The sequence below is a fragment of the Haliotis rufescens genome, unplaced genomic scaffold (assembly GCF_023055435.1).
Source record: "Haliotis rufescens isolate VD_foot unplaced genomic scaffold, xgHalRufe1.0.p SCAF_2, whole genome shotgun sequence".
NCBI classification, from domain to species: Eukaryota; Metazoa; Mollusca; class Gastropoda; order Lepetellida; family Haliotidae; genus Haliotis; species Haliotis rufescens.
The window spans coordinates 76,430,789-76,455,492 of NW_025963890.1; the positions used below are offsets into that span (position 1 = coordinate 76,430,789).

At 41.8% G+C, this 24,704-nt stretch overlaps 1 protein-coding gene across 1 annotated transcript; it reads left to right on the forward strand.

Annotated features, from left to right (window-relative positions):
• The first annotated feature begins 1,415 nt into the window (after positions 1-1,415).
• Positions 1,416-24,201, forward strand: LOC124147589 (cell cycle checkpoint protein RAD17-like). Its single transcript, XM_048400603.1, has 17 exons — positions 1,416-1,559; positions 2,512-2,637; positions 3,848-4,081; positions 4,283-4,360; positions 5,433-5,598; positions 6,290-6,426; positions 9,205-9,257; positions 9,835-10,030; positions 11,155-11,263; positions 12,741-12,935; positions 14,826-14,914; positions 15,920-16,066; positions 16,662-16,811; positions 20,511-20,550; positions 21,620-21,700; positions 21,977-22,031; positions 23,514-24,201. Exons 1-17 carry the CDS (start codon positions 1,557-1,559, stop codon positions 23,737-23,739), a joined length of 2,085 nt encoding a protein of 694 aa, XP_048256560.1. The 5' UTR covers positions 1,416-1,556; the 3' UTR covers positions 23,740-24,201.
• The last annotated feature ends 503 nt before the right edge of the window (positions 24,202-24,704 follow it).

Here is a 24,704-nt window from a genome sequence, read left to right on the forward strand (position 1 = left end):
AGGTCACCTTTTCTCGACGAACTGTCTAGAAGAGAAGATCCCGTCACTGGTGAATATTGAACACATCCATGTTTACGGAAAAGGACGAGTATTCATCATATAAGAAAAAAAGTAAAACAAAACGAAAATATATTATCAGAAAAGTTTTAAAAAACCAAGAAAGGCTCCTAGATGTGACAAACGACTAATGTACAAAAAAACGAATTACTTACTGAAATAGATAAAAGGAAAAAATATTTGGAAGATTAATAAAATCAAAACACAAGTTCTCATCGTACAATCCAAAGGAACCTGGATAAAATAAAGGGGAAAAAAATCTTTCCTACAGCTTGAAGAAGATGTACATTTTTATCAAAATCTATATACAAAACAGGACGTTACAGATATTAACTGATGGTTTCACTAATGAATTTATACGTTTATGGAATATAGGAAAGGTGGAATCAACGTCACTGAAACGAGGTCTCATTACCTACATTGCCAAAGGGGTCAAAACAACAGAATTTATCTCTCTTTTATCGGAATTCTATAAAGTTGCATCACTTACAATATCGCGAAGAATCAAACCAGTCTTTGGGTTATAAATAAATGAAAACCAAAAAGGTTTAATGTCTGGAATATATATTGGTGAGATTACGAGACTAATTTATGACTTGATGGAACATACATACACTTTTCAAATACCACGATTAATGCTGCTAATTGATATTGAAAAGGCCTTCGACACAGTTCATTGGACATTCATTAATAAAACATTGACCTTTCATTTTGGACATGCTATTCGAAGATGGATTACTGTATTTTACGAAGGATTTCAATCAATATTCATTTTGTGTGTCTAAATACTTGGAATAATGGTCAGAAATAATGCAGATATAAAAGGCATGCATTTCGGGAATATCGATTTCTTCAAACAACAATTTGCAGACAATACAACTTCGTACTGGGGATCTTTTCTGACAGACCGAGTAATGGAGATCTATTCTGACAGCACTGAGTAATGGAGATCTATTCTGACAGCACTGACAAATGGAGATCTATTCTGACAGCACTGACTAGTGGAGATCTTTTCTGACAGTCCGAGTAATGGATAAACGGGGTTAATCAAATTATATGAGCATTGGCAAATTTATCAGCATGTGATAAGAAATATTAATTTGGAATTCATGCTTGGATATTTCTGTAAGCCTGGTCATAGCAATAACTGTACGTGGTGCTTGTGCATACGGCAATAAACGAGTTGCCATGAGGTAAAAGTAATGGAAATGAACAAGGAACACAGCACAGAGGTAGCAACATCATAAAGATATCAACACTTGATGAGATCAACATGTTACTTGAAAAAAACAAATTACCTCCAAATATTCCGTATTTCACATTAGACAAATTCCACATTTTTGTAACACATGCTTCCGGTAAAAACAAACATGGCGCCGCGTTCGAATGTCGGTCGTGGTATCGTTTGTTCAAATGAAAATACTGTATTGACACGCTGAAATTGGAGAGTACAGTTGATAGTCCTTACGCTGTTGTTAATGTAGAGTTGAGGAAACACAATGGTAAGCAACAGTTCGTTGTAGTTAGCCGTTTAGTTGTTATCACACTAACTCAATAACTGAGTAACTTACGAAAACTGAAACAGTTCCATGAACTTCTCCTTATGTATATTGTCTGTCACTCAGTCAGTCTAGGGAATAGTCATTAGTGCAATTTACCGGGCGCACTTTTTCGGATTTCGATGAGTGGAGGATCGAACACACGTTGGCAGTTTGAAGCTTAGCTAGGCTAATGAGTTAATCCAACCGGCCAGCAGAACACTCGTCATATTGCGAAGTGCGACGTTACTGTTCAACTTACACAACAAACAAACAGATATACAGACAGTACAATGAGTCACTATGTGTATCATTACTCTGTTACAAGCATGTCCACACCAGAGATGTGGGTCATTGTCATAATACTAATCACAGGTTTGTCTGTTCCAGACTTGGTTATTTATGGGCCAGTCATATAGCTGAACTATTGTTGAGTGCAGTGACAGCAATTAAACTAGCTAACTTTCTAACAGTATCAATTTAATATGAAATGAAAAGTATGTTATCTTTGCTAAAATGAATAAATGAATGATTGCCACCTTCATGTACATCTCAAGTCATCTATCTGTCCTTGGTATCAACTGATAACACGTGTAGCAACATTTCAAATGGTTGACAAACCACGAGAAAACAAAGAGTAAACAAAATTTGGTTTCCAATGGCATCCAGTGTGGAACATCGGATGAACATACTGAAGGGTGCGGACTGAGATATTGCAGATGCAATGCTGAGTTTTAACTCCAATACTTACGGTTCAGTGAGCGTGATGTGCTTGTGGGTTACTTCACATGCTACTACTCTTTGTAATTTACTGCCATATTCATAGTTGTCAACATGATCAATACAGTAAACTTTGTTTATAGCAAACATGCTTATAACATGTAATACAAACTGACGGACATATTATATGTTTCAGAGCAAACATGGCCAGCAGTCTACTTTGGGAGGATTTCTTAAGAAGTCCAGAAGCAGACCTGCTGATATTGAAGATCTTGATGATGATGCAGATATCTCCATTGTAAAAGTTGTCCCATCCAAGAAGGTACTGTGCCTGCAAATGATACCTTTAGTCATTGTCTTGATCACATTGATGATAAGTTTCCTAAAACATGTGTGGAATTTCTGTGTGTGCATAGGATTGTTTCCAAAATATGCTCAAGACACTGCTAATGATTTGTCTGTGCTATCACAATGTCATTGGTCTTGTTTGTAAAAACAGCATTCTACATGAAATTTATTCTCATGATTGTTAATGTTTGAGTTTTCATGGTTTACCATATTATATCTATTATCGTGATTATGTCTATTATAATCCAAGAATGGGAGGTTTGACATGTCATTTTGAAGTAATACCAGCAAACATGGTAAACATGGTAAATACTGGTACATCTGACCCTAATATCTCATCAGGAACTTACAATCAAATATTGGAGGTGCTTTCAGGAATAGAAACTAACAGTTTTAGACCACTACTCCTTATAATGATAAAATATGAGGCAAAACCCTTAAATGGCATATTTCTACTAGTCCTTATGATACCTTAATTACTGGGTAGCTTGGCAAGAACTGTAGGATAAGTGCCAAGTTCTATCCCTGTGCTTGGGATAAAACGAAGATAAAACCTTGTATACTGTATCATAGCTGTATTGATATGTTGATTCAGTCATTTGTCAATCTATCAATAAGAGCTCTATACACCAGTAATACACATGATTCATCATAGTGCATATACAAGGAACAGGATGTGGTGGTCAGGCTCGCCAAATTGGTTGATGCATGTCATCATACCTCAGTTGCGTAGTTCGATGCTCGTGATATCAATCTCTGGATTGTCTGGTCCAGATTTTTTTTACCTTTTAGCAAATGTTTGACATAATTGAATGAAAAGCTCACTCATGAGACACTAACAATAACAGGATTGTTAAGAAAGCTGGTGTCATGATCTAATTTGGAAAAAAAAGTTATGGATCGGAGGCTCCTGATTTGGGCTGGTCAGCGTGGTAGGGCATCTGAACATATTTTATTTTGTCTAAGCATGCAAGTATCTGTGAATTTAACCAGTAGCCTGAAGCCTGGTTCAAGTAAAATTTCTTTCTGTCTTTTTATCTGAGCAAATAATATACCATCATAACTCTTAAATCTTCTGATGCAGAAAGACAAGTTCAAGCTAGCAGTGACTGCAGGTAATACATGAGCTTGAGTCACACAATTTATTAATCCCGCCATGTCATGAATTCAATTTCTGGTTCTAGAAGTCCCTTAAATGGGTCAGTTCATCATTTGATGACTTTGCTGCGTTCCTCCCATCGAAGCCAGCATGTTCGTCGCAGCTGTCTGATCCTCCACTGTCTCAGAGCAAGAAGCGGTCGAGAGACAGTGTACGTCCTGAGCCTGTGCATCGACTCTCCACAGCGTCCACAGGGAAGAAACCCAAGAAGATATCCAGTGATGATCTATGGGCAGATAAACACAAGCCTAGCAATAAGGTAAGATATACTACCCAAATGTGTCGTGTAAACAAGTTAATGATGCTGAACAGTGTTGAAACACACAGCTACATGTTTCAGCTGTTTCTTACTTACCATGCTTACACTTGGGCATGTTTATATGTTTAGCAGTCTACATGTTATTTATTTTTGCACATCTCTCATTTTCAATGGACCCTTATGCTTTGCCTCTTTATCCAGGGTGATTTAGCAGTTCACAAGAAGAAGGTTGATGATGTAGAGACATGGCTTCGAGATAGGACAAAGTCGGCACCAAAGGTTAGTTTCACACATGGCTAGTTTAACATGTTTAATGACTTTACACACATCTTTTAACATGCCTATGAAAAACATAATATGTTAAGATTGAATTATGGTTGCCATGTTTCTTTTTTGTATCCAGACTAAAATTTTGACTTTTATTCCAGAAGCTGTTAGCGTTATTGGTGTTGCAAAGTCCATGGCATGCAAAGTTAGGCGTTTTGGACAGGCAACATGGTCATGTCATATCGGAGAAAAAGATCCTATGTAAATGAGATTGGGCTAATAGGCAGTCCTATCAGACTTGATTGGAGTCACTCAAACCCACTTTATGACATTTGACCTGCAAACTATTTGCTGTTACATAGGGACAACATACCAGACTGGACATGGGCTATAGCCTAACTTGTGTTTGACATGCACTCACAAGCAAAACCTAAAACCCAGCAGCATGTTGGCATGTATAAGGAACAGACTTCTTGTTGACCTCATTAATTGCAAGATACAGTCAACTACATACAATGAGCACGCTTATAATGAAGTGACGGATACAACGAAATGTTTGTTTTGTCCCAGCCATTGCTGTATATTTTATCATATAAAATTGATGGATACGAGGGACACGCAACTAACGGTTGTAGCGAACTCACCTTATTAATGTTCTGTATGATGAATAACCAGAGTACATGTACAGTGCACACTTATTATCGGGTTATTTATCGAGTAACATGATGTGGTCACATGACTTGATCCAAGATGTCTGGCGGATATAACGAACTTAAATTAGTGGTCCCCCTTGAGTTCGTTATAACCGTAGTTTACTTTACACTGTGACTGATAAGACATGCATGCTCTCATCAGAAGTTGCTGTGTAGAGTTATGCTCCTTAGTCACATCAGGATCTGATGATTGTTGTTTTATAATCTTTATTCGTAGTGATTTACTTTATTCTTTTTTCAGCACCATGCCCCTGCTAAAGGGATTCAACAAACTGGTACCCTGTACTAAGCTATCAGGATATCACTTAAAAGTGTGTTTGAAGCAGCGTTAAACTCTCCATCACTCTCTCTCTCTCTCTCTTTACCTCCAGCATGGAGCCCCCATCTTACTTCTAACAGGCCCCGCTGGGGTAGGAAAGACTGCCACTGTCCAAGTGCTCTGCAAGGAGCTCGGGCTAGAGGTACAGGAATGGACAAACCCAATACAGCCAAGCTACAACTCAGAGCAGCTCTTGCCTTCAGCATACAATTCGTTTGGTAAGCAATAAACATGTACCGGTATGTCCATGTGGGGTGTCGACTGTCTCCATTGTCTGGAATGTTAATCGTCTGATCAGAGAAGGGAAGGTTGGTGGTCCGATCTGGCCACGTCTTACCAAAAGACATCAAAAGATGGCACTTATTACCCTACCAAACAAGTGGTGGTCGGCTCAGCTATGCTATAGTATACTATGTAGGGTATCCATGTATAATTGCAGCATGGTATTTCACTGGGCCTGTAAGCATATTTTTGTTCCGCCAACATTTAGTTCTGACCTGAAAATATATCAGGATTAGATACATAAATTGCAGTGAAAATGTTCCGACCCTGTAATGAAAAGTTTCTGTTGAACGGATCAATGTTTGGGTGTGTTTATGAGCAATGTTTCTGTTTTGTTGTTTTTTAAAATGTTAACAATGGTTAACGGAAATGTCAAATAGGAATTTTCACACACAGTATTTTTGTTCTGACCGGAACACATATATTGCTAGTGTTCGTTCCATGCTTATAAATCAGTCTCTTTGTCTGTACATAATAAACATACTTATCCAATCAGAAATCATGTATTTCACCCTGTTCATGTCAGGCGCCAGGGTTACCTCCCTTACTTCACTTGTCATCAAGTAAGTGCACATCAGTTCCAAGAGGGTTAGATACTATGGTGAAGCTATGTACTTTTCTGTCCAGCACACTCCCGTCTAGACACTGGCTATTCAGAATCTCAAGTCACGCAGTTCAAGAATTTCCTGCTCCGAGCCAACAAATACTCATCTCTGCAGATAGGCGACTCCCACTCATCTAGTCACAAGATAATCTTTATTGAGGTGAGAACTTGTTTGAGCTGTGTTCTATATTCCACGTCAAAATCTGTGCCAGTGTCAGGGGGCTCCAGTGGGTCCTAACCACCTTTCTTAGCTCACCTGAGTGAACATGAATTTTGTTCCAAATTTAGTTTTACAAAGTCCAAATCCTCTCAACCAAACATCAGGACTTTGCAAAAAGAAAACTCTCAGAAGGTATATAAATCCGCTGTCACAAACCTTTGATTAACAGAGATCAAGGGTATTACATCTGGTCTACCTATGAGGATCTAATCAAGCAATAGACTATTTTAATTTGGTGCCAATCAGCTTGTCACAGCTGTTTAATCCTTTTAATCCTTATACTTACTGTACATCTGGCTTCATTACCTGTGTGCTTCATTACCATGTACTATTTGTACTTCTTACTGTACATCTGGCTTCATTACCTGTGTGCTTCATTACCATGTGCTATTTGTTATTCTTACGGTACATCTGGCTTCATTACCTGTGTGCTTCATTACCATGTGCTATTTGTTATTCTTACGGTACATCTGGCTTCATTACCTGTGTGCTTCATTACCATGTGCTATTTGTTATTCTTACGGTACATCTGGCTTCATTACCTGTGTGCTTCATTACCATGTGCTATTTGTTATTCTTACGGTACATCTGGCTTCATTACCTGTGTGCTTCATTACCATGTGCTATTTGTTATTCTTACGGTACATCTGGCTTCATTACCTGTGTGCTTCATTACCATGTGCTATTTGTTATTCTTACGGTACATCTGGCTTCATTACCTGTGTGCTTCATTACCATGTGCTATTTGTTATTCTTACGGTACATCTGGCTTCATTACCTGTGTGCTTCATTACCATGTGCTATTTGTTATTCTTACGGTACATCTGGCTTCATTACCTGTGTGCTTCATTACCATGTGCTATTTGTTATTCTTACGGTACATCTGGCTTCATTACTTGTGTGCTTCATTACCATGTGCTATTTGTTATTCTTACTGTACATCTGGCTTCATTACCTGTGTGCTTCATTACCATGTGCTATTTGTTATTCTTACGGTACATCTGGCTTCATTACTTGTGTGCTTCATTACCATGTGCTATTTGTTATTCTTACTGTACATCTGGCTTCATCCAATTATCTGTATGCTACTTGTTACCTATTACCTGTTGTTGTCAACGTTAATCTGCTGCTCATCACAACATGTCATGTATCTATACCTCTCATCACTTGGTTGTCGTCACTCCAGCTTGATAACGGTGTAAGAATCTACACCAAAATGTTGTTATCCGTAAAGTTGTACATTTTCTCACTAATAAATGTATTATTGTGCAACTTTAACGTATAGTAATTATGAGGTGGGACTAGCACATGTTAAATGGGTTGGTGCAGTGTCAGATAAACAACAAATTTGTATGTAGCCAGCAGTGTTTGCTCCTTTCAAAAGTAACTGGCCCTTTTCTAAACTACGTGGCCCTTCTCCATACTACCCGGCCCTTCTCCAAACTACCCGGCCCTTCTCCAAACTACCTGGCCCTGCTCCAAACTACCTGGCCCTGCTCCAAACTACCTGGCCCTTCTCCAAACTACCCGGCCCTTCTCCAAACTACCCGGCCCTTCTCCAAACTACCTGTCCTACTCCAAACTACCTGTCCTACTCCAAACTACCTGACCCTTCTCCAAACTACCCGGCCCTTCTCCAAACTACCTGTCCTACTCCAAACTACCTGTCCTACTCCTCACTACCCGGCCCTTCTCCACACTATCCGGCCCTTCTCCACACTACCCGGCCCTTCTCCACACTACCCGGCCCTTCTCCACACTACCCGGTCCTTCTCCACACTACCAGGCCCTTATTCACACTACCAGGCCCTTATTCACACTACCAGGCCCTTCTCCACATTACCCGGCCCGTCTCCAATACCCGGCCCTTCTCCACACTACCCGACCCTTCTCCACACTACCTGGCCCTTCTCCACACTACCCGGCCCTTCTCCACACTACCCGGCCCTTCTCCACACTACCCGGCCCTTTTCCAAACTACCTGGCCCTTCTCCACACTACCCGGCCCGTCTCCACACTACCAGGCCCTTATTCACACTACCCGGCCCTTCTCCACACTACCCGGCCCGTCTCCACACTACCCGGCCCGTCTCCACACTACCAGGCCCTTATTCACACTACCCCGCCCTTCTTCACACTACCTGGCCCAAAACTAAATCTTTGAGGCCATGACTGAGTTATCCAGGGGGCTCCAAAAATTTTAGAACTCCACCTGAAACACTTTTTTCAGCACTCTGAGAATAAACCTTGGCTGCCATTTGCCTCACTTCGTGGCGTTTTTATGGGCAAATAAAGATGTTGTTGTACAGAACATTACAAAATGGCCGCTGGTTGCATCATTCTACCAAGATGATTTTTGGGTTCTCATCTAAATTACATGATTCACGAGCAGTGTTCAGTTAAAAAATTTAAACATGCACAGAGAAAGGGTGAAATTTTGACAACCCACACAGGCCATCTACTCTATGTTTCAGCAAGTCTTTCGTATTTTTAATTGGCTACAGACCAGCGGGCCAGCAGTTAAATCGCCCCCTGTGGTGGGGTAGCTGTGTGGTGAAAGCGTTTGCTCATCATGCATTAGACCTGGGTTTCGATTTGTCACATGGGCCATACAGTCCATACAAACTGTTTTGTATCTTCTCTGAGTAATAGATAGGTTCCATTCCACATGTTCAAGGTAACTTGTCTTTGTGTCATTACAGTTATTTCCATTTTCAGGAACTACCCAACATTTTCTTCCGTGACAGTTCAGTATTTCACAACATACTCAGGTACTGTGCACATGGTACAAGCATGATACAAGCATGATACAAGCATTTGATGTGTGTATTAAAGCTGGTAAACTCAAACATGATGATTGTCTTGTTTCTCATGACAGGCTTACCCCTAAAGTTGTTTGTATTGTGTTGTCAGCCTCACAGAGGTGGCATAGCCAATGTCACCCTGGCTTTTGGGTCCATCTTTTCAAAGGAGGGGAGGGGAGGGGGTACATAAGAAGCAAGTTTTTGCTTATCATCCTTATTGATTTGTAAGCTAATGAACCGCCGTCATATAGCTGTAATATTGCTGAGTGCAGCGTTAAACAACAAACCAACCAATGTAAGCTAATGAGGAAATGGAATAAAACGTCAAATCCTGCCTCCCTACCCATTTATATTTTGAACCATGGTAACTGGCCTTATGATATGAATAATGCATGCAACACAAGATGATTAGATCATAGTAATTGTGGAAAATATAGCATGAAAATGAGGTCCAACCACAAACTTGAAGTTTGTGACTAAAGCTATCATGTTGATTTGACTACACCTTGTTCTGTGCTATGACAAGAGTTGTCTTTCTTATCAGGAAGTACAGACAGGTTGGACGCTGCCCTCTGGTGTTCATTATCAGCGACACAACAAGTGGAGAATCCAATGAGAGACAACTCTTCCCTGCAGACCTCCAGGCTGAGATATGTATTGAGAGTATCAGCTTCAACCCTGTGGCGCCAACCATGATGGTCAAAGTATTGGCTCGGATCGCAAACTCAGAATATAATCAGGTACCTGACATCCTTCCACGATTAAACTGATCATTCTATTGAAAAATATTCAATTCATTTTGCTGGTTCTAAGACATTTCTGTTGTATCGAAGCGTGTCAGGTTAATTTGGGAGAAAAGCCTGCGGTGATACATGCTGTAGACATTAAGAATTATTGTGAATCCTGTCACAGTATTGTGTTGACCAAAATAAATCAGAATTGGTTTGAATCTGGGATGCTGACCCATGACCAGCAGATCCTGTCATAGCAAAGGGAGGTAATTCATCACAGAGAATTAGCCTTCACTGGGCTATCTTTGCCTAAAATACATTCCCAACCATCTGTATGTGTTTTATATGAAGTGAAAGTAATAAAATTGTATTTTGACTGAACAGATCACTCTTCTTTTTTTTACTTGCTTTAGAGAAATTCTGAAATTTCTTTTTCACTTCAACAATATGTACAGTCAGCAGATCCATAGAGCAAGTTATAAAAAAAGTGTGACCTAATTTTCCTTCATCTTATTGATTACAGTATCGTATTTGAACAGCTCAATTAGGAGATAAGCTTTATTTTAAATGTAGGACTAGGCTACTTGTAAATTTGACAAGCTAAATTGAATTTGGAATCCATTGCATAACATGTATTGTCACATTTACTTCAGATATTGTTGTGTGGGGTGGTCGGGTAGCCTAGAGGTTAAAGCATTAGCTCGTCACGCCAAAGACCCGGGTTCGATTCACGACATGGGTACATTGTGTCAAGCCCATTTCTGGTGTCCCCGACATGATACTGCTGGAATATTGCTAAAAGCGGCGTAAAACCATACTCACTCACTCACTCACTCAGAGTGACTGTTGTGACTGCAGCTCTGCATTCATTAATGCAAAACCAATAATTGGACATTCATGAAAAAACTTTTTTCAAAATGTCTAAGCACAATGAAAGAGAACAATGCCATGAATGCCATGATGTTGGTTGATTCAGAAGGACAAGCATCCTTCAGTTTCATTCCTGAATATCAGGAAATCTTTCCATTTTAAATATTAAGCAATCAGATATGTATCACATTTTGTATTAGTTTTTATCTCTGTTACTATTTCCAATGAGGTACACTGGCACATACACCTGTGATGTTTTTCAGCGGTCAATATCTGCCATCCCATCTTCCCCAGTCATAGAGTCTATAGCCATGTCCAGTGCAGGGGACGTGAGGTCTGCCATCAATTCCCTGCAGTTTGCCTGTAGTCAAGGTAGGTGTACACAGATGTATCTGGAGCTAGACCAGGAGGAATGGGTTAGTACCGCTCGGCTGGCATCCTCGATTGTCCCATCCTTCCGAGGCAAGGGAGTTAACTGACTTTAAAAGTCCAGTTTCCACCCTTGCCAAAATAGTCTGTGACTTATTGAGTTATATTTTGGCTGCACTAATGAGTCTATGCATAGTCCAGTCAAAATCATGTTGCGAAATAGACATCCAGTATGTAAACTGCTGTGCAAAGCATGTGTACCGACAACTTAGCGTCAAAAGATTTTTTTCAAATCTTTTCATGTTTTTATCAAGGTGCTCACATGTTTTGATGCACTTCAGGAAGTAAGAACCGTTTTATTACAATATAGATCTTGATTATGATCAGATTGTTTTACTAGGGGCCGCCGTTTTGTGTGCAGCAAATGCATTTGATATCAAACATAGAATCTGATTGGTCAGTAGAAGGGACAGAGAAGGGACATAACTCGTAATAGCCACTGGTGGCACTTGATCAAGCCCGGAATTCAGCCGAGTTGGGCAAGGGTGTTAACTGGGCTTTACAGTCAGTTATCTCTCTTGCTTCAAGAAGATGTGAATGTCCTGCCTATTTTTATTTTCATTTTATTTGGATAAATACCTGGACCCATTGCGACCATAGCATCATTTTGGTTCTGGTCAGATGATACAGTGCTAAAATTAACCATCTAATTAAATTACACAGTTCTTGATTGAAACAAGCAGCTATGTATACAGCCATTACTCACCTTGTTGCTTGCCATGTTAAACATGGGAACATCAAAATTTTAATTGCAACTTTCTACCCTGAGTAAAATAATTTTCAGTTTGCTGAGATTTACCTAGAGGAGATGCATGTGCATATTTAAAACAAAATATTGTCTTCTGCTCAAGTGCTTCAAACAAAATTACCAGTTAAAATTACTTCAGTTTGTTTTCCTTTGTTTGGCTGCATTTCAGGGTAAACAAACATGGTGTTTGTTGATCGAACTATGAACAAAGGAACGTCGCAAAAGTAGTCCTGGAAAGGTCAGGGTTGACAATCAGCCACTCAAATGTCTAGAACAACTAAAAAATAATATGCGCACACTGTGCAAATATCAGAAACATGTGCACCGACATGTTTACCCCGATCAAAATTCCTCTTGAATGCAAATTAAGCAGAGATTTACAGTTAATAATTGCAACTTTGTACAAGGGAGCCCCTGATTAATTTTACAGAATCAGGAGACTGTTTAGAATGATAGTTTAGCTGGAAAAGATGTTTTCATGAGTATTAAAACTGAAGTCCCTGCACCATGAATACCATGTATACTTCAAGCTGGTGTAAGATCCTCTAAGTAGGACGCAGTAGATAACTGGGATGCACAGGTGGTTGCTGTTTATATGGTGCTCATAAGCCCCAATTTCTATTTCACTCACTGAGAATTTGGACCCATAGCGCTGCTCTGTTTTTCTTGCAGATACATTAGACTTAAAGCCCAAGTGTACATCACATCGACCAGCACCGAAGAAGTCTTCTTCTGGCTCCGGACGTAGACTCAAGTATGAGACCAGTCAGAAAAAAGACACAAACTCTGAGGCAGGGTCCTCAATAGGAGCCAGGGATACCTCCTGCTTCCTCTTCCACGCTATCGGCAAAGTGCTGTACTGTAAACGTAAGCATATCACTGACAGGGATACCTCCTGCTTCCTCTTCCACGCTATCGGCAAAGTGCTGTACTGTAAACGTAAGCATATCACTGACAGGGATACCTCCTGCTTCCTCTTCCACGCTATTGGCAAAGTGCTGTACTGTAAATGTAAGCATATCACTGACAGGGATACCTCCTGCTTCCTCTTCCACGCTATCGGCAAAGTGCTGTACTGTAAACGTAAGCATATCACTGACAGGGATACCTCCTGCTTCCTCTTCCACGCTATTGGCAAAGTGCTGTACTGTAAACGTAAGCATATCACTGACAGGGATTCCTCCTGCTTCCTCTTCCACGCTATCGGCAAAGTACTGTACTGTAAACGTAAGCATATCACTGACAGGGATACCTCCTGCTTCCTCTTCCACGCTATTGGCAAAGTGCTGTACTGTAAACGTAAGCATATCACTGACAGGGATACCTCCTGCTTCCTCTTCCACGCTATCGGCAAAGTGCTGTACTGTAAACGTAAGCTATACATATCACTGACAGGGATACCTCCTGCTTCCTCTTCCATGCTATCGGCAAAGTGCTGTACTGTAAACGTAAGCATATCACTGACAGGGATACCTCCTGCTTCCTCTTCCACGCTATCGGCAAAGTGCTGTACTGTAAACGTAAGCTATACATATCACTGACAGGGATTCTCCTGGATCTATTTATTTTTGAGTCAAGGGGATAAGTTTTGGGGATCTAGCTTAAGCGGCAAAACCCTTTCCATGTTCAATAGAAATTTCTGCCAAAAGCAGAGTACGATTCCGACTATAATGTATTGTCATGAGCATGTGTTTATGAATCACTATCAAATGATACCAGGCTTTCGCAAATTGATGAGCATATCCTGCCCCACCAGTGGCACATAAGGCATGAATGAACATGAAGGCGGCACTTGATTTCTAAGAAATCTGGGGACAGTTACCTTTATTCAGATGAAAAGGTGAATCACGGCAGTACTTATAGCTTTGACAATTTTAGTGCTGATACGAGCACGTACGAAACGTTAGTGGAGTGAATGCTGTTTTCCAGCTATATTGCTGTTTTTTTCACTAATCAAGTATGGCTGTTGGGATTTGATTCCCGAGTTGACACATTAAGGTAACCCAGTTATTGATACAGAACTAAAAGATATAATCAGTAAATAACCCCACAAGATCAATGAATAATTGACAAAATATATTGAAACACACATGATTAGGTTTATGATCATCGAAGGCATTACAATTAGTCAAATATGTGGGTGCTAAAAAATGAGGCCACAAATATGAGGCCTCATTACATAAGTTGGTGCACCATGAATGTCCAGAATTTGTCACAATACAGTTGAAATGTCTTGATTGACGCACATGCTGTGTTCTTGACTCTCCATATTCTGGTTGTCACATACCACCAAACAATCCAGTCACAAGAGATCTGGAGACAGGATAAACTAGGTCTCACATACATAACCAACTGACACTTTTGTCCGATACTGGGAATGTATTCCAGCCTATGTTCACATTCAGGCATGTTGGGTGAAGTCTGTTGCCATGATGACGAGATTCTGTATTCAGGATGGAGATGATTATGATGTTCATTCTATCCCCACCCGTGAATATCCGGGGTAGAATAGGTCTCCAGCAACCCATGCTTGCCGTGAAAGCCAACTATGCTCGTCGTAAGAGGCGACTAACGGGATCGGGTGGTCAGGCTCGCTGACTTGGTTGATTCGTCTCGTCATATCTTAGTTGAGTAGATCGATGTTCGTGATGTCAATCACTGGATTGTCTGGATTATTTATAGACCACCGTCATAAAGCTGAGAGCGGCATTAAACAACGAACAAACAAATATAAATCATTCTACCACCGTCTTGTAGGAGGGGACCCCAAGGAGTTCCCTGACCACTGCCAGCTGCCATCACGCTTGTCTGAACACGACCGGGACCCGCTGCTCCTCAACCCTGAAGTGAGTACCCTGTCAGATAACGGGACGTTTTCATTGGGTACTGGAGATTTGTCCCCAGGTACCTGTCACTTAGTATACAGACTAAACTCATTCCGTGAACACAAGATCACTCAAAAAAATAAATCCGGTGGTCAGGCTCACTGACTTGGTTGATGCGTGTCATTGTATCCCAATTGCGTCGATCGATGCTCATGATGTCAATCACTATATTGTCTGGTCCAGTCTTAATTATTTACAGTCATACAGTCATATTTCTGAGTGTGGCGTTAAGTAGCAAGCAAACATAAAACATATAAATATATGAGTGTTCATTATGCTATATTACCTCTGATCTTTTGATACAAAGCAAACAACAAACATAAATATAGACTAATGAGATGCTAATTGTTGAAGTGAAGACAGCTGTTACTGTTCAGCTTGGTTGCTGACTTTGCTGGTCTGTGTTCACTGATCCCAACAAGGACTTAAAAATTTCGGGTTGTAGTCCAGGCAAAATAAAGTTTCACTTTCACAATTCTAATTGCAACAGAATTTATTTCTCCACAATGCGTTTCTACAAGGTCCCCAAAGCAACATTCTAAAAGTCCCAAGCAATGCCAGTTTGGGAAATATGTCTAATTGCATAATCCAATATGGCCACCAATTATAAATAATATTAATAGAAATAAATTCTGATGCAATTTGTTCCAAGTTGAGTGAAAAAATGGCCTAGATTGTCTGGCATATTTGGGTTATAAACCGGCAGAAGGAGAACGTAAGTCAATCAGTCGGTGGACTAGCGCTCAGACATGGGCTTATAACAGGGACAGTACGGTACTTTTGTTGGGGGTGAGTTGATCACTTGGTTCATTCCATGTCACCATATCCCAATGGTGTGGTGTGTTTCTTATAATATGACATGGTTATTTACAGGCTGCGTGATTACCTGGAGTATTGCTGATTGGGGCATAAGTAACAAACAGAAACAAACAGACAATGCTGTATGTGGTGGTGTTGTAATTGCAGGAGGTTGTCGAGAAGTCTCACCTCTCCGGGAACTATTTCTCTAGCTTCCTGCATCAGAACTATGTGGACTTCTACACCGACATCGACGACGTCGTGAGAGCTAGTCAATACATCAGCGATGCAGACTTCTTCACTGCAGAGTGGGCGGTAACTGCACATAGGACATTTTATTGCTTGAAACAGATTCTCTTGATATAATGCTAGATGTTTGGTAAGCATGGTTAGACATATCTCTAAAATGCTCGTTTGTTCATTAATATGTTTTGGAAAAACTACAGTGACTTTTATATTTATCATATGATAGTCATAACAATGTTATAATCCAATCCAATAAACTTGCTATCACAATATGATAAATACATAAGAGTTCACTTGCTAAGAGCTTGCCTCATACTATTCTTATTTCACCTGACTGAGAGTCCATGGCCTGCTTGTCTGGCATCTCCTGTCTGTGACATCTTAGACTACCAGTTGTCGGACTTTCGTTTTGTGGAAGCCTCGGTGTCTGAGTGGGTTAGATTGCTGACTTTGTGTGCTGGCGATTAGGTGCCTCACTCTGGCTGTGTGGGTTCGAATCCCGGATGGGACTCATCCCCCGAATAGTACAAGAATCTGTACTTTACTTAGAAAGTGAACTTTCTAAATGCATTGTGTGTTCAAAGATAGAATTTGATGTCAACTGTGTCAGTATCAGTACTCACATAGATATGACGGGTTATAGGTGTATTTATTGTGTCCCCAGTCTCGCTCAGCGATGGAGAACTATGCTGCATCTATAGCTACAAGGGGTGTCATTCACTCCAACTCCCACTGTGCTCGCCATGACAGCAAGAGGACAGGGTTGGGATGGAGACCGATCCACAAGTCTCAGTGGTTTACCGTACAGAAACAGGTAACAGCAGGGGTGTGTCCCACCATTATTAACTCTTTGTGATGTTGGTTTGTTGTTTAACGCTGCACTCAGCAATATTACAGCTATGTGATGGAGGTCTGTAAATAATGGAGTCTGGATCAGAGAATCCAGTGATTGAAATCATGAGCATTGACCCACGCAATTCTAACCTGGATCTTCACAGGTCTTTTATGACTTAACACTACATGTTGAAAAACTGCGAATGTATTCATTAACCAGGAACCCTGGGCAGGAAATGTCCCAGCTTAAATTGAATTGTAAGACCAAGGTTTAACAATTGAAGTTATGAACTAGCCTTTTGATATGAATCTAATGTTGATATGAATCCATAACTTATATTGAACCTGCAGCCTCACGTATCATGTTTAGTTTTATTACCCACTGTTTTCCCAAGGAGCCACTGACAAGACCACATTCTCTATGCATGATACTCATCTGAGATGTTGTGATTGTCGGGGACGTTGCTCTCACACCAAGAAAAAAAGTAAAGATCTCTCAAAGGCTGCATTCAAGACATATTGGAGCAAGTGCAATAGATGAGACTATGACAGAAGATCTAAATCGTTGTCAGTTTAACATGGACCTTCTGCTGTGAATAAAATGTGACAAGATAACACTGAAAGCAGTCCTTCTCAAATCAGTCGGCAACTGTCAGCAAACCTACCACTGATCAGGTGCTCTGCTTAGTAATTGACAATACATCAGAATCCTTCCTGATTGCAGACTTCTCTAGAACACATCTGAACGAACCCTGTTGGATCTGCATCGATCAGAAAGCTCCTACGAACCCTCCAACAGAGATATGTATGCAAAGATCACAAGAGAGTTGAGACTCACCTGTAGAATCTTCCAACTGCAAAGACAGACACAGTCAAGAGCAAGCTGATCATACAAGAGATCGCAGTTCACCTCGTGGATCAGCCAGTTCAGAGGATTGAAGAAGATACAATCCAGAGCAGGATTGTCGTTCTCCTTCACGATTGTAGCCGGAAACGAGCAATCATATCTGACGGGATCGGTATCATCTCAATTGTCCTATCTTAGTCGTCTGGCCTTTCCCATGACGATTTTCAAGCCTTGGTTCATACTATGACTGCAGTGCTGGATGAGCGACAGTCGAACAAGGAAAAAAAACGTTCCTACCACAGAACTGCCTTACTTTGATTCCATCTTCATCACAGCGATCCGAACTTCAGAGCATTGAACCCACTTTGACTCCACATCCATGTTCACTGGAAGAGAACTCAGATCAGCTTCCACTGGAACCATAATCTAGAGACCCATCCATCCCTCCCTCAAACAGTTGCGATGTGGTTGATCAAGCAGACACACCTATGTAGATTGCAGACAAGCTGGATCTACAACAGGGACTGTACACATGTCGACTTTGGGTAGGCGCTCTGCCTTGCTCAAACAGTCCTCCTGGGATCCGTCGTTCAAGACGCAATTGATGTTGCCAAAGATGCTTAGAGTTGGGATACCAATCAACAACAGTTTCGTCCCTTAGTAACATGGAACGTCTCCTTTCTTCACAACTATCTCAGCAGCGAAAATCATATGTTGGGAAGAGGACCAGTTTGAAGCGGACAGAAGTGACTTTCTTCGGACACCCGACAACTGGCAACTCCCTCCGCCAGTTGTCCCTGTTCATCCGTCTCCAGAAGGAGGAAGACTTCAGACCTACTGGCAGCTGCTCCAGGATCTGTTCATTACCCGGATCCTCCGCTACGGCTACAGCCTGCAGTTCTGTGCTGTTCCTCCTCTGACTTCTATTCCCTTGGAACCTCCAAATCGGCCCCGCGATGTCCCGGATCTTGAGGCCAATATTGATCTCCTGGACTTCGATTCCATCTCTCAAGGGTTTTATTCTCCAGTCTTCCTGGTGCCCAAGAAGGGTTCTTCCAAACTACGAATGATCCACAATCTGGCACTATTCAACCTCCATTATCTTGCGCCTCCGTCACATTTCCAGATGATCTCCATCCGGTCTCGGTGCCACCTCCTTCAACTGATGGGCTACCTCAACAGTCTGGATCTCCAGGATGCCTACTTGCACATTCACATTCACATCGTCGTTTCCTCCGCTTCATCTTCCAGAGCCACACTTTCAGTGGAAAGTGCTCCCATTTGGCATTTCCGCGGCTCCAAGGTTATAACCAATCCCATCATTGCGTTCCTTCACCGCAGGGTGATTCGGTTCGGAGCCTACCTTGGCGACTGCATCCTCAGTCACGGCGTCAATCAAACCTTGATTCTTCAGCATGATTTCACCCTTCGCCTCCTCCATCGGATGGGTGGGATCATCAACATGAAGAAATCGGATCTGACTCCCTCTAGCCATCTCACTTTCATAGGTGGTCTCTTTCAGACAGACCTCCCCTTGATACAAGTTCCTCTGGCTCGGTTCACGGTGATCCCATCCGGGGTCAGGAGAACCTTCTCGGGCTGTTGTCCTCGGGTTGGATCTGACGTCCAGGGGTCGTCTTCAACTGCGTCCCCTTCAGAGGTTTCTCCTGCCATTTCTGTGCTCAGATCTGTCGGGTCCCCTTCTTCCTCTGGCAAGGGACTTACATCCGTTCCTGGAGTGGTGGCTAGTCCCATCGAACGTCTTGAGTGGTTCTTCTATGACAAACTTCGAGGCCACTCACCATCTCTTCGTGGAAGCTTCTCTACAAGGATGGGGCGCCCACCTTCTCCAGGAAACCGCTTCCGATCTTTGGACTCCTTCGTAATGTGTGTGGCACATCAACAATCTGGAGTTGATTGTACCAATTCCGAGGAGCGTGGCTGTCTGCGGCCCCACTAGCCTCGCTGACGCCTATTGCCAAGGTAGGACCATCCCTTGTGCTGTTCCTCGGTTGCTCGGTACTTTTATGTAGGTACCTAGTAAAGTTTTGGTCCCGTTTTTTTCCCCTCTTTTTGAGCTGGACACGGAATACCTTGCTTTTACCCTCTGTCAAGGATTGTTCTCTCTACCATCAGACCACAATTCTGTTACGAGAGGGCTTGACTGCATCTTATCCCCTTGCCTGCCGTCCCGGGAGCCGCTACCTTGCTGTCGCCTGCTGGGTTTCCTGACAGACGGTTTTGGTTGTGCTTCTTCAGTGTGCCTGGCGCTTCTCATGGTGTGGCCGCCTTCCATCAGTCGAATAAAGCACTGTGTAGCGTCAGGTAAGGTAAAACATGAGCATTTCTGATTAAATGCAATGATTTATACTTACCTGACGCTACACCTATAGGCCCACCCGGACTCTGTCCTCCTCCTCCACCTTACCGTTGGCGCCACTGTGTCCTCTACGACTGATGTCATCCAATGAAGAATATGAGGAGTTGGGGCCAAGGGGGATAACTCATGGATGCCGAGGCACGGACTGTAGTATGTTTAAACTGTCTCTTTGTTCCAGTACTGTCTGTTTGTATAAGGTAGGGAAGCTAAAGCACTGTGTAGCGTCAGGTAAGTATAAAAACATTGCATTTAATCAGAAATGCTCATTTATTGTAAAATTTACAAATTTGGCAACATGGATACACTGCTGACAGAGCAAGGATGATATTTGAAGAGAACAGCACTGGGTTCTCTGCCCTATGTCAGTGAGATTTATGTTGAGAGTAATCCATGAATAGCTCACTCTTATTGTGTTGTTCATTTGATAAAATATCATGTTGTTCTTATTACAGGCAAAAAGGAATACTGAAACTGCTTGTGCTTTATTTAAAGGTAAGACAACAAATGCTTGTCTTTATTTAAGAAATAAATGATGAGTGGGAGTCGTTCATCCCATATGAAACACGGTATTGAGAATAAACCATGAGGGGTGCAGCCCCTGGTGGTTTAATCTCCCTGCAGTGTTTTATTGTATGATAGACAACAACCATTAGTCGTATATTTCTTATGTGAGATATCAACATTGTGTTCAGCCTCTTTAACGATGATAATAAAATGTACAAGCTTTACAAATATTTACCACGTATTTAAATAATGATTACTCACTCAATAGAATCCGTCCTCGGCAATGTCAGACAAGTCCATTTTATGCACAGGTGGATATTTCCCACATATTCTCACAATCCTTATGTCGATTACCTGTACCTTTTCTCCGGATGACGATTGTCATATCTCTCCCACTTTTGGATGCGATCGTTCGGGCATTGCGTTTATTGGCATTGGCCAGCTATACATCTATGGGGAACAACTCACTAGACACTCCCCTCTCAAAAATAATATCATCAAGTTGTGAGCACATGTTCGAATCTCCAGAAATGAAGTCATCATAGAACAATGTTTTGTTGTGAATGTGTTCTGAATGTGTTTGGCATTATTGTTTTTTATGCTATTGTACTCACATCACACCAACACGAGGGCACAGGTGGCCCAGTTGTCTAAGGCGCTGCAAGAGTTGCATCCCTTGGGCACGCCAGAAGCCTATGATCATGGGTTTCCTAATCCCAGTCAGCACAGATTATGTGTCTAGGTTTGTCAGCACCATACCTGTGCCCATGGGTTCCACCACCTGTGTCACTTCAGACTCCTCCCATATCAAGCTGACAAGCCGTGATATAACTGAATACAGTACAAAGCCACTCCACTCCACTCCACTCCACTCCACTCCACTCCACTCCACTCCACTCCACTCCACTCCACTCCACTCCACTCCACTCCACTCCACTCCACTCCACTCCACTCCACTCCACTCCACTCCACTCCACTCCACTCCACTCCACTCCACTCCACTCCACTCCACTCCACTCCACTCCACTCCACTCCACTCCACTGCTTTATGTGACAGGCTACCACTGGGATCCCAAGATGCTGTGTACGGAAATCCTACCCTACATGAACCTGATCAACGTCACTCTACACAGCCCAGGTAGGCCAGTCTGTCAGTCAGTCAGCCAGTCAGTCAGTCAGTCAGTCAGCATGTCAACCTGTACCACTTGCATTCCAGACAAATATGTGTATTTTATATAAGAATATAATGTATTATATAAGAAATGTTTCGTAATGCATAATCATGTCAGATTTCCTTCTTGTTACAAGATCACTGTTACCTATGGCAAACAACATATGTATTTTCTATTGCATTGTACTGAATAATGCATGAGTGATTTTGCACCTCAATACTTTTCTTTGGATATTGTTTCAGCTCAGATTTCATTTGTTCAAGAGATGTGTAGATATTCAACCTTTGGCAGTGGCAGGTGAGAAATATTAGCTTACATTCCCCCTTCATCATGCACACTGATGATGTCTCACATTCCCCCTTCATCATGCACACTGATGTTATCTCACATTCCCCCTTCATCATGCACACTGATGTTGTCTTACATTCCCCCTTCATCATGTACACTGATGTCTTACATTCCCCCTTCATCATGCACACTGATGATGTCTCACATTCCCCCTTCATCATGCACACTGATGTTGTCTTACATTCCCCCTTCATCATGCACACTGATGTTGTCTTACATTCCCCCTTCATCATGCACACTGATGTTGTCTTACATTCCCCCTTCATCATGCACACTGATGTTATCTTACATTCCCCCTCCATCATGCACACTGATGATGTCTCACATTCCCCCTTCATCATGCACACTGATGTTGTCTTACATTCCCCCTTCATCATGCACACTGATGTTATCTTACATTCCCCCTTCATCATGCACACTGATGTTGTCTTACATTCCCCCTTCATCATGCACACTGATGTTATCTCACATTCCCCCTTCATCATGCACACTGATGTTGTCTTACATTCCCCCTTCATCATGCACACTGATGTTGTCTTACATTCCCCCTTCATCATGCACACTGATGATGTCTTACATTCCCCCTTCATCATGCACACTGATGTTATCTTACATTCCCCCTTCATCATGCACACTGATGTTATCTTACATTCCCCCTTCATCATGCACACTGATGTCTTACATTGCCCCTTCATCATGCACACTGATGTTATCTAACATTCCCCCTTCATCATGCACACTGATGTTATCTTACATTCCCCCTTCATCATGCACACTGATGTTGTCTTACATTCCCCCTTCATCATGCACACTGATGTTATCTTACATTCCCCCTTCATCATGCACACTGATGTTATCTTACATTCCCTCTCCATCATGCACACTGATGTTATCTTACATTCCCCCTTCATCATGCACACTGATGTTATCTTAAATTCCCCCTTCATAATGCACACTGATGTTATCTTACATTCCCCCTCCATCATGCACACTGATGTTGTCTTATATTCCCCCTTCATCATGCACACTGATGTTATCTTACATTCCCTCTCCATCATGCACACTGATGTTATCTTACATTCCCCCTTCATCATGCACACTGATGTTGTCTTACATTCCCCCTTCATCATGCACACTGATGTTATCTTACATTCCCCCTTCATCATGCACACTGATGTTATCTTACATTCCCTCTCCATCATGCACACTGATGTTATCTTACATTCCCCCTCCATCATGCACACTGATGTTATCTTACATTCCCCCTTCATCATGTACACTGATGTTGTCTTCTTACATTGCCTCTTCATCATGCACACTGACACTGATGTTGTCTTCTTACATTGCCTCGTCATCATCCACACTGATGTTGTCTTCTTACATTGCCTCTTCATCATGCCTGAAGCCTGACATCAGTCCATATGTTTGCAGGAGGCTTGAGAAGCTCGAGGAGACTGATGTTCTCGACGGGGAGGAGGAAACACCGTCTCTGCAGGCCATCAACCAGTCCTCGTCCTCACAGGCAGCTGGAGAGGAGGTCTCCCTCAGTCAGAATAAGGTCCAGGCTCCTGATGATGAGGACGATGACCCGGTTATCGAGGACTATGATGATGAGGACTATGAAGACTTGTTTCTGTCAGATGATAGTTTCACATGACCGTGCATTGTACCTGACAAAGACCTATGGAGTGAAACGCTTCATTCTCAGGATCAGACTCTGACAAAGTATGGCTCTAAGAGCAATCAAAGAGGACATTGGTTACAAACTGCTGATGAAGTTACCTTCAGCTTTGTAAATGTGGGATGTGCGACAGATGTTTTATATCTGGTCATGTTTGGTTAGGGTGTGCGTTGTTGTTGTCATGGTTATCGACATAATACATATCTCCATGCTTGATGCTCGTCTAAGACAACAAAAATGAAGATGGGTGGTCACTCTGCACAAGATGGCTGACTTACAGGAAGTTCTGACTGGCTGTTCTAAGTGTGCATCATCATTCCAGAGTATGTGGCTCATGCTCTGGTTCAGTAATCTGTTCCAGATTTGATTATACATGTGGTGCTTGATTCAATCGGAACATTGTGAACTTCCCTGTAAAACTACATTTACTCTCTCACACACTTATGTTTTTGTTTATTTATTTGTTTGTTGTTTAACGCTGTAAATAATCAAGTCTAGACCAGACAATCCAGTGATTGACATTATGAGCATCAACCCATGCAATTGGGATAGGATGACAACCAAGTCAGCAAGCCTGACCACCCTGATCTCATTAGTTGCCTCTTATGACAAGCATAGTCGCCATTTACGACAAGCATGGGTTGCTGAAGACCTATTCTAACCCGGACCTTCACAGGTCTCACAAACTTGTGAGATGAGTGTGTGCTTGATCTGCTATCTGCCAACAGTCGGGGATGAACATGTTATCCCCGGTATGTGTAAGCTAGTGTGCTGAAATCAAACATATTTGTTTGTTTAATGGCTGTAACCTTTTTTTGACTTAGTAAGCAGTATTTTTATTTTTGTATAGAAAATAATTGAGTTACATCATGTTTATAATGTTTAGACATGTTAACAGTGAAAGGGGCGGTGTCAGGTAGTCCAGAGGTTAAAGCGTTCAC

Excerpts from the sequence above, each read along its gene's own strand:
- LOC124147589 (XM_048400603.1), top strand. Across the intron at positions 2,638-3,847 it reads AAGTTGTCCCATCCAAGAAG|AAGTCCCTTAAATGGGTCAG; the intron begins GTACTGTGCCTG and ends TTCTGGTTCTAG. Across the intron at positions 14,915-15,919 it reads CGCTGCTCCTCAACCCTGAA|GAGGTTGTCGAGAAGTCTCA; the intron begins GTGAGTACCCTG and ends TTGTAATTGCAG.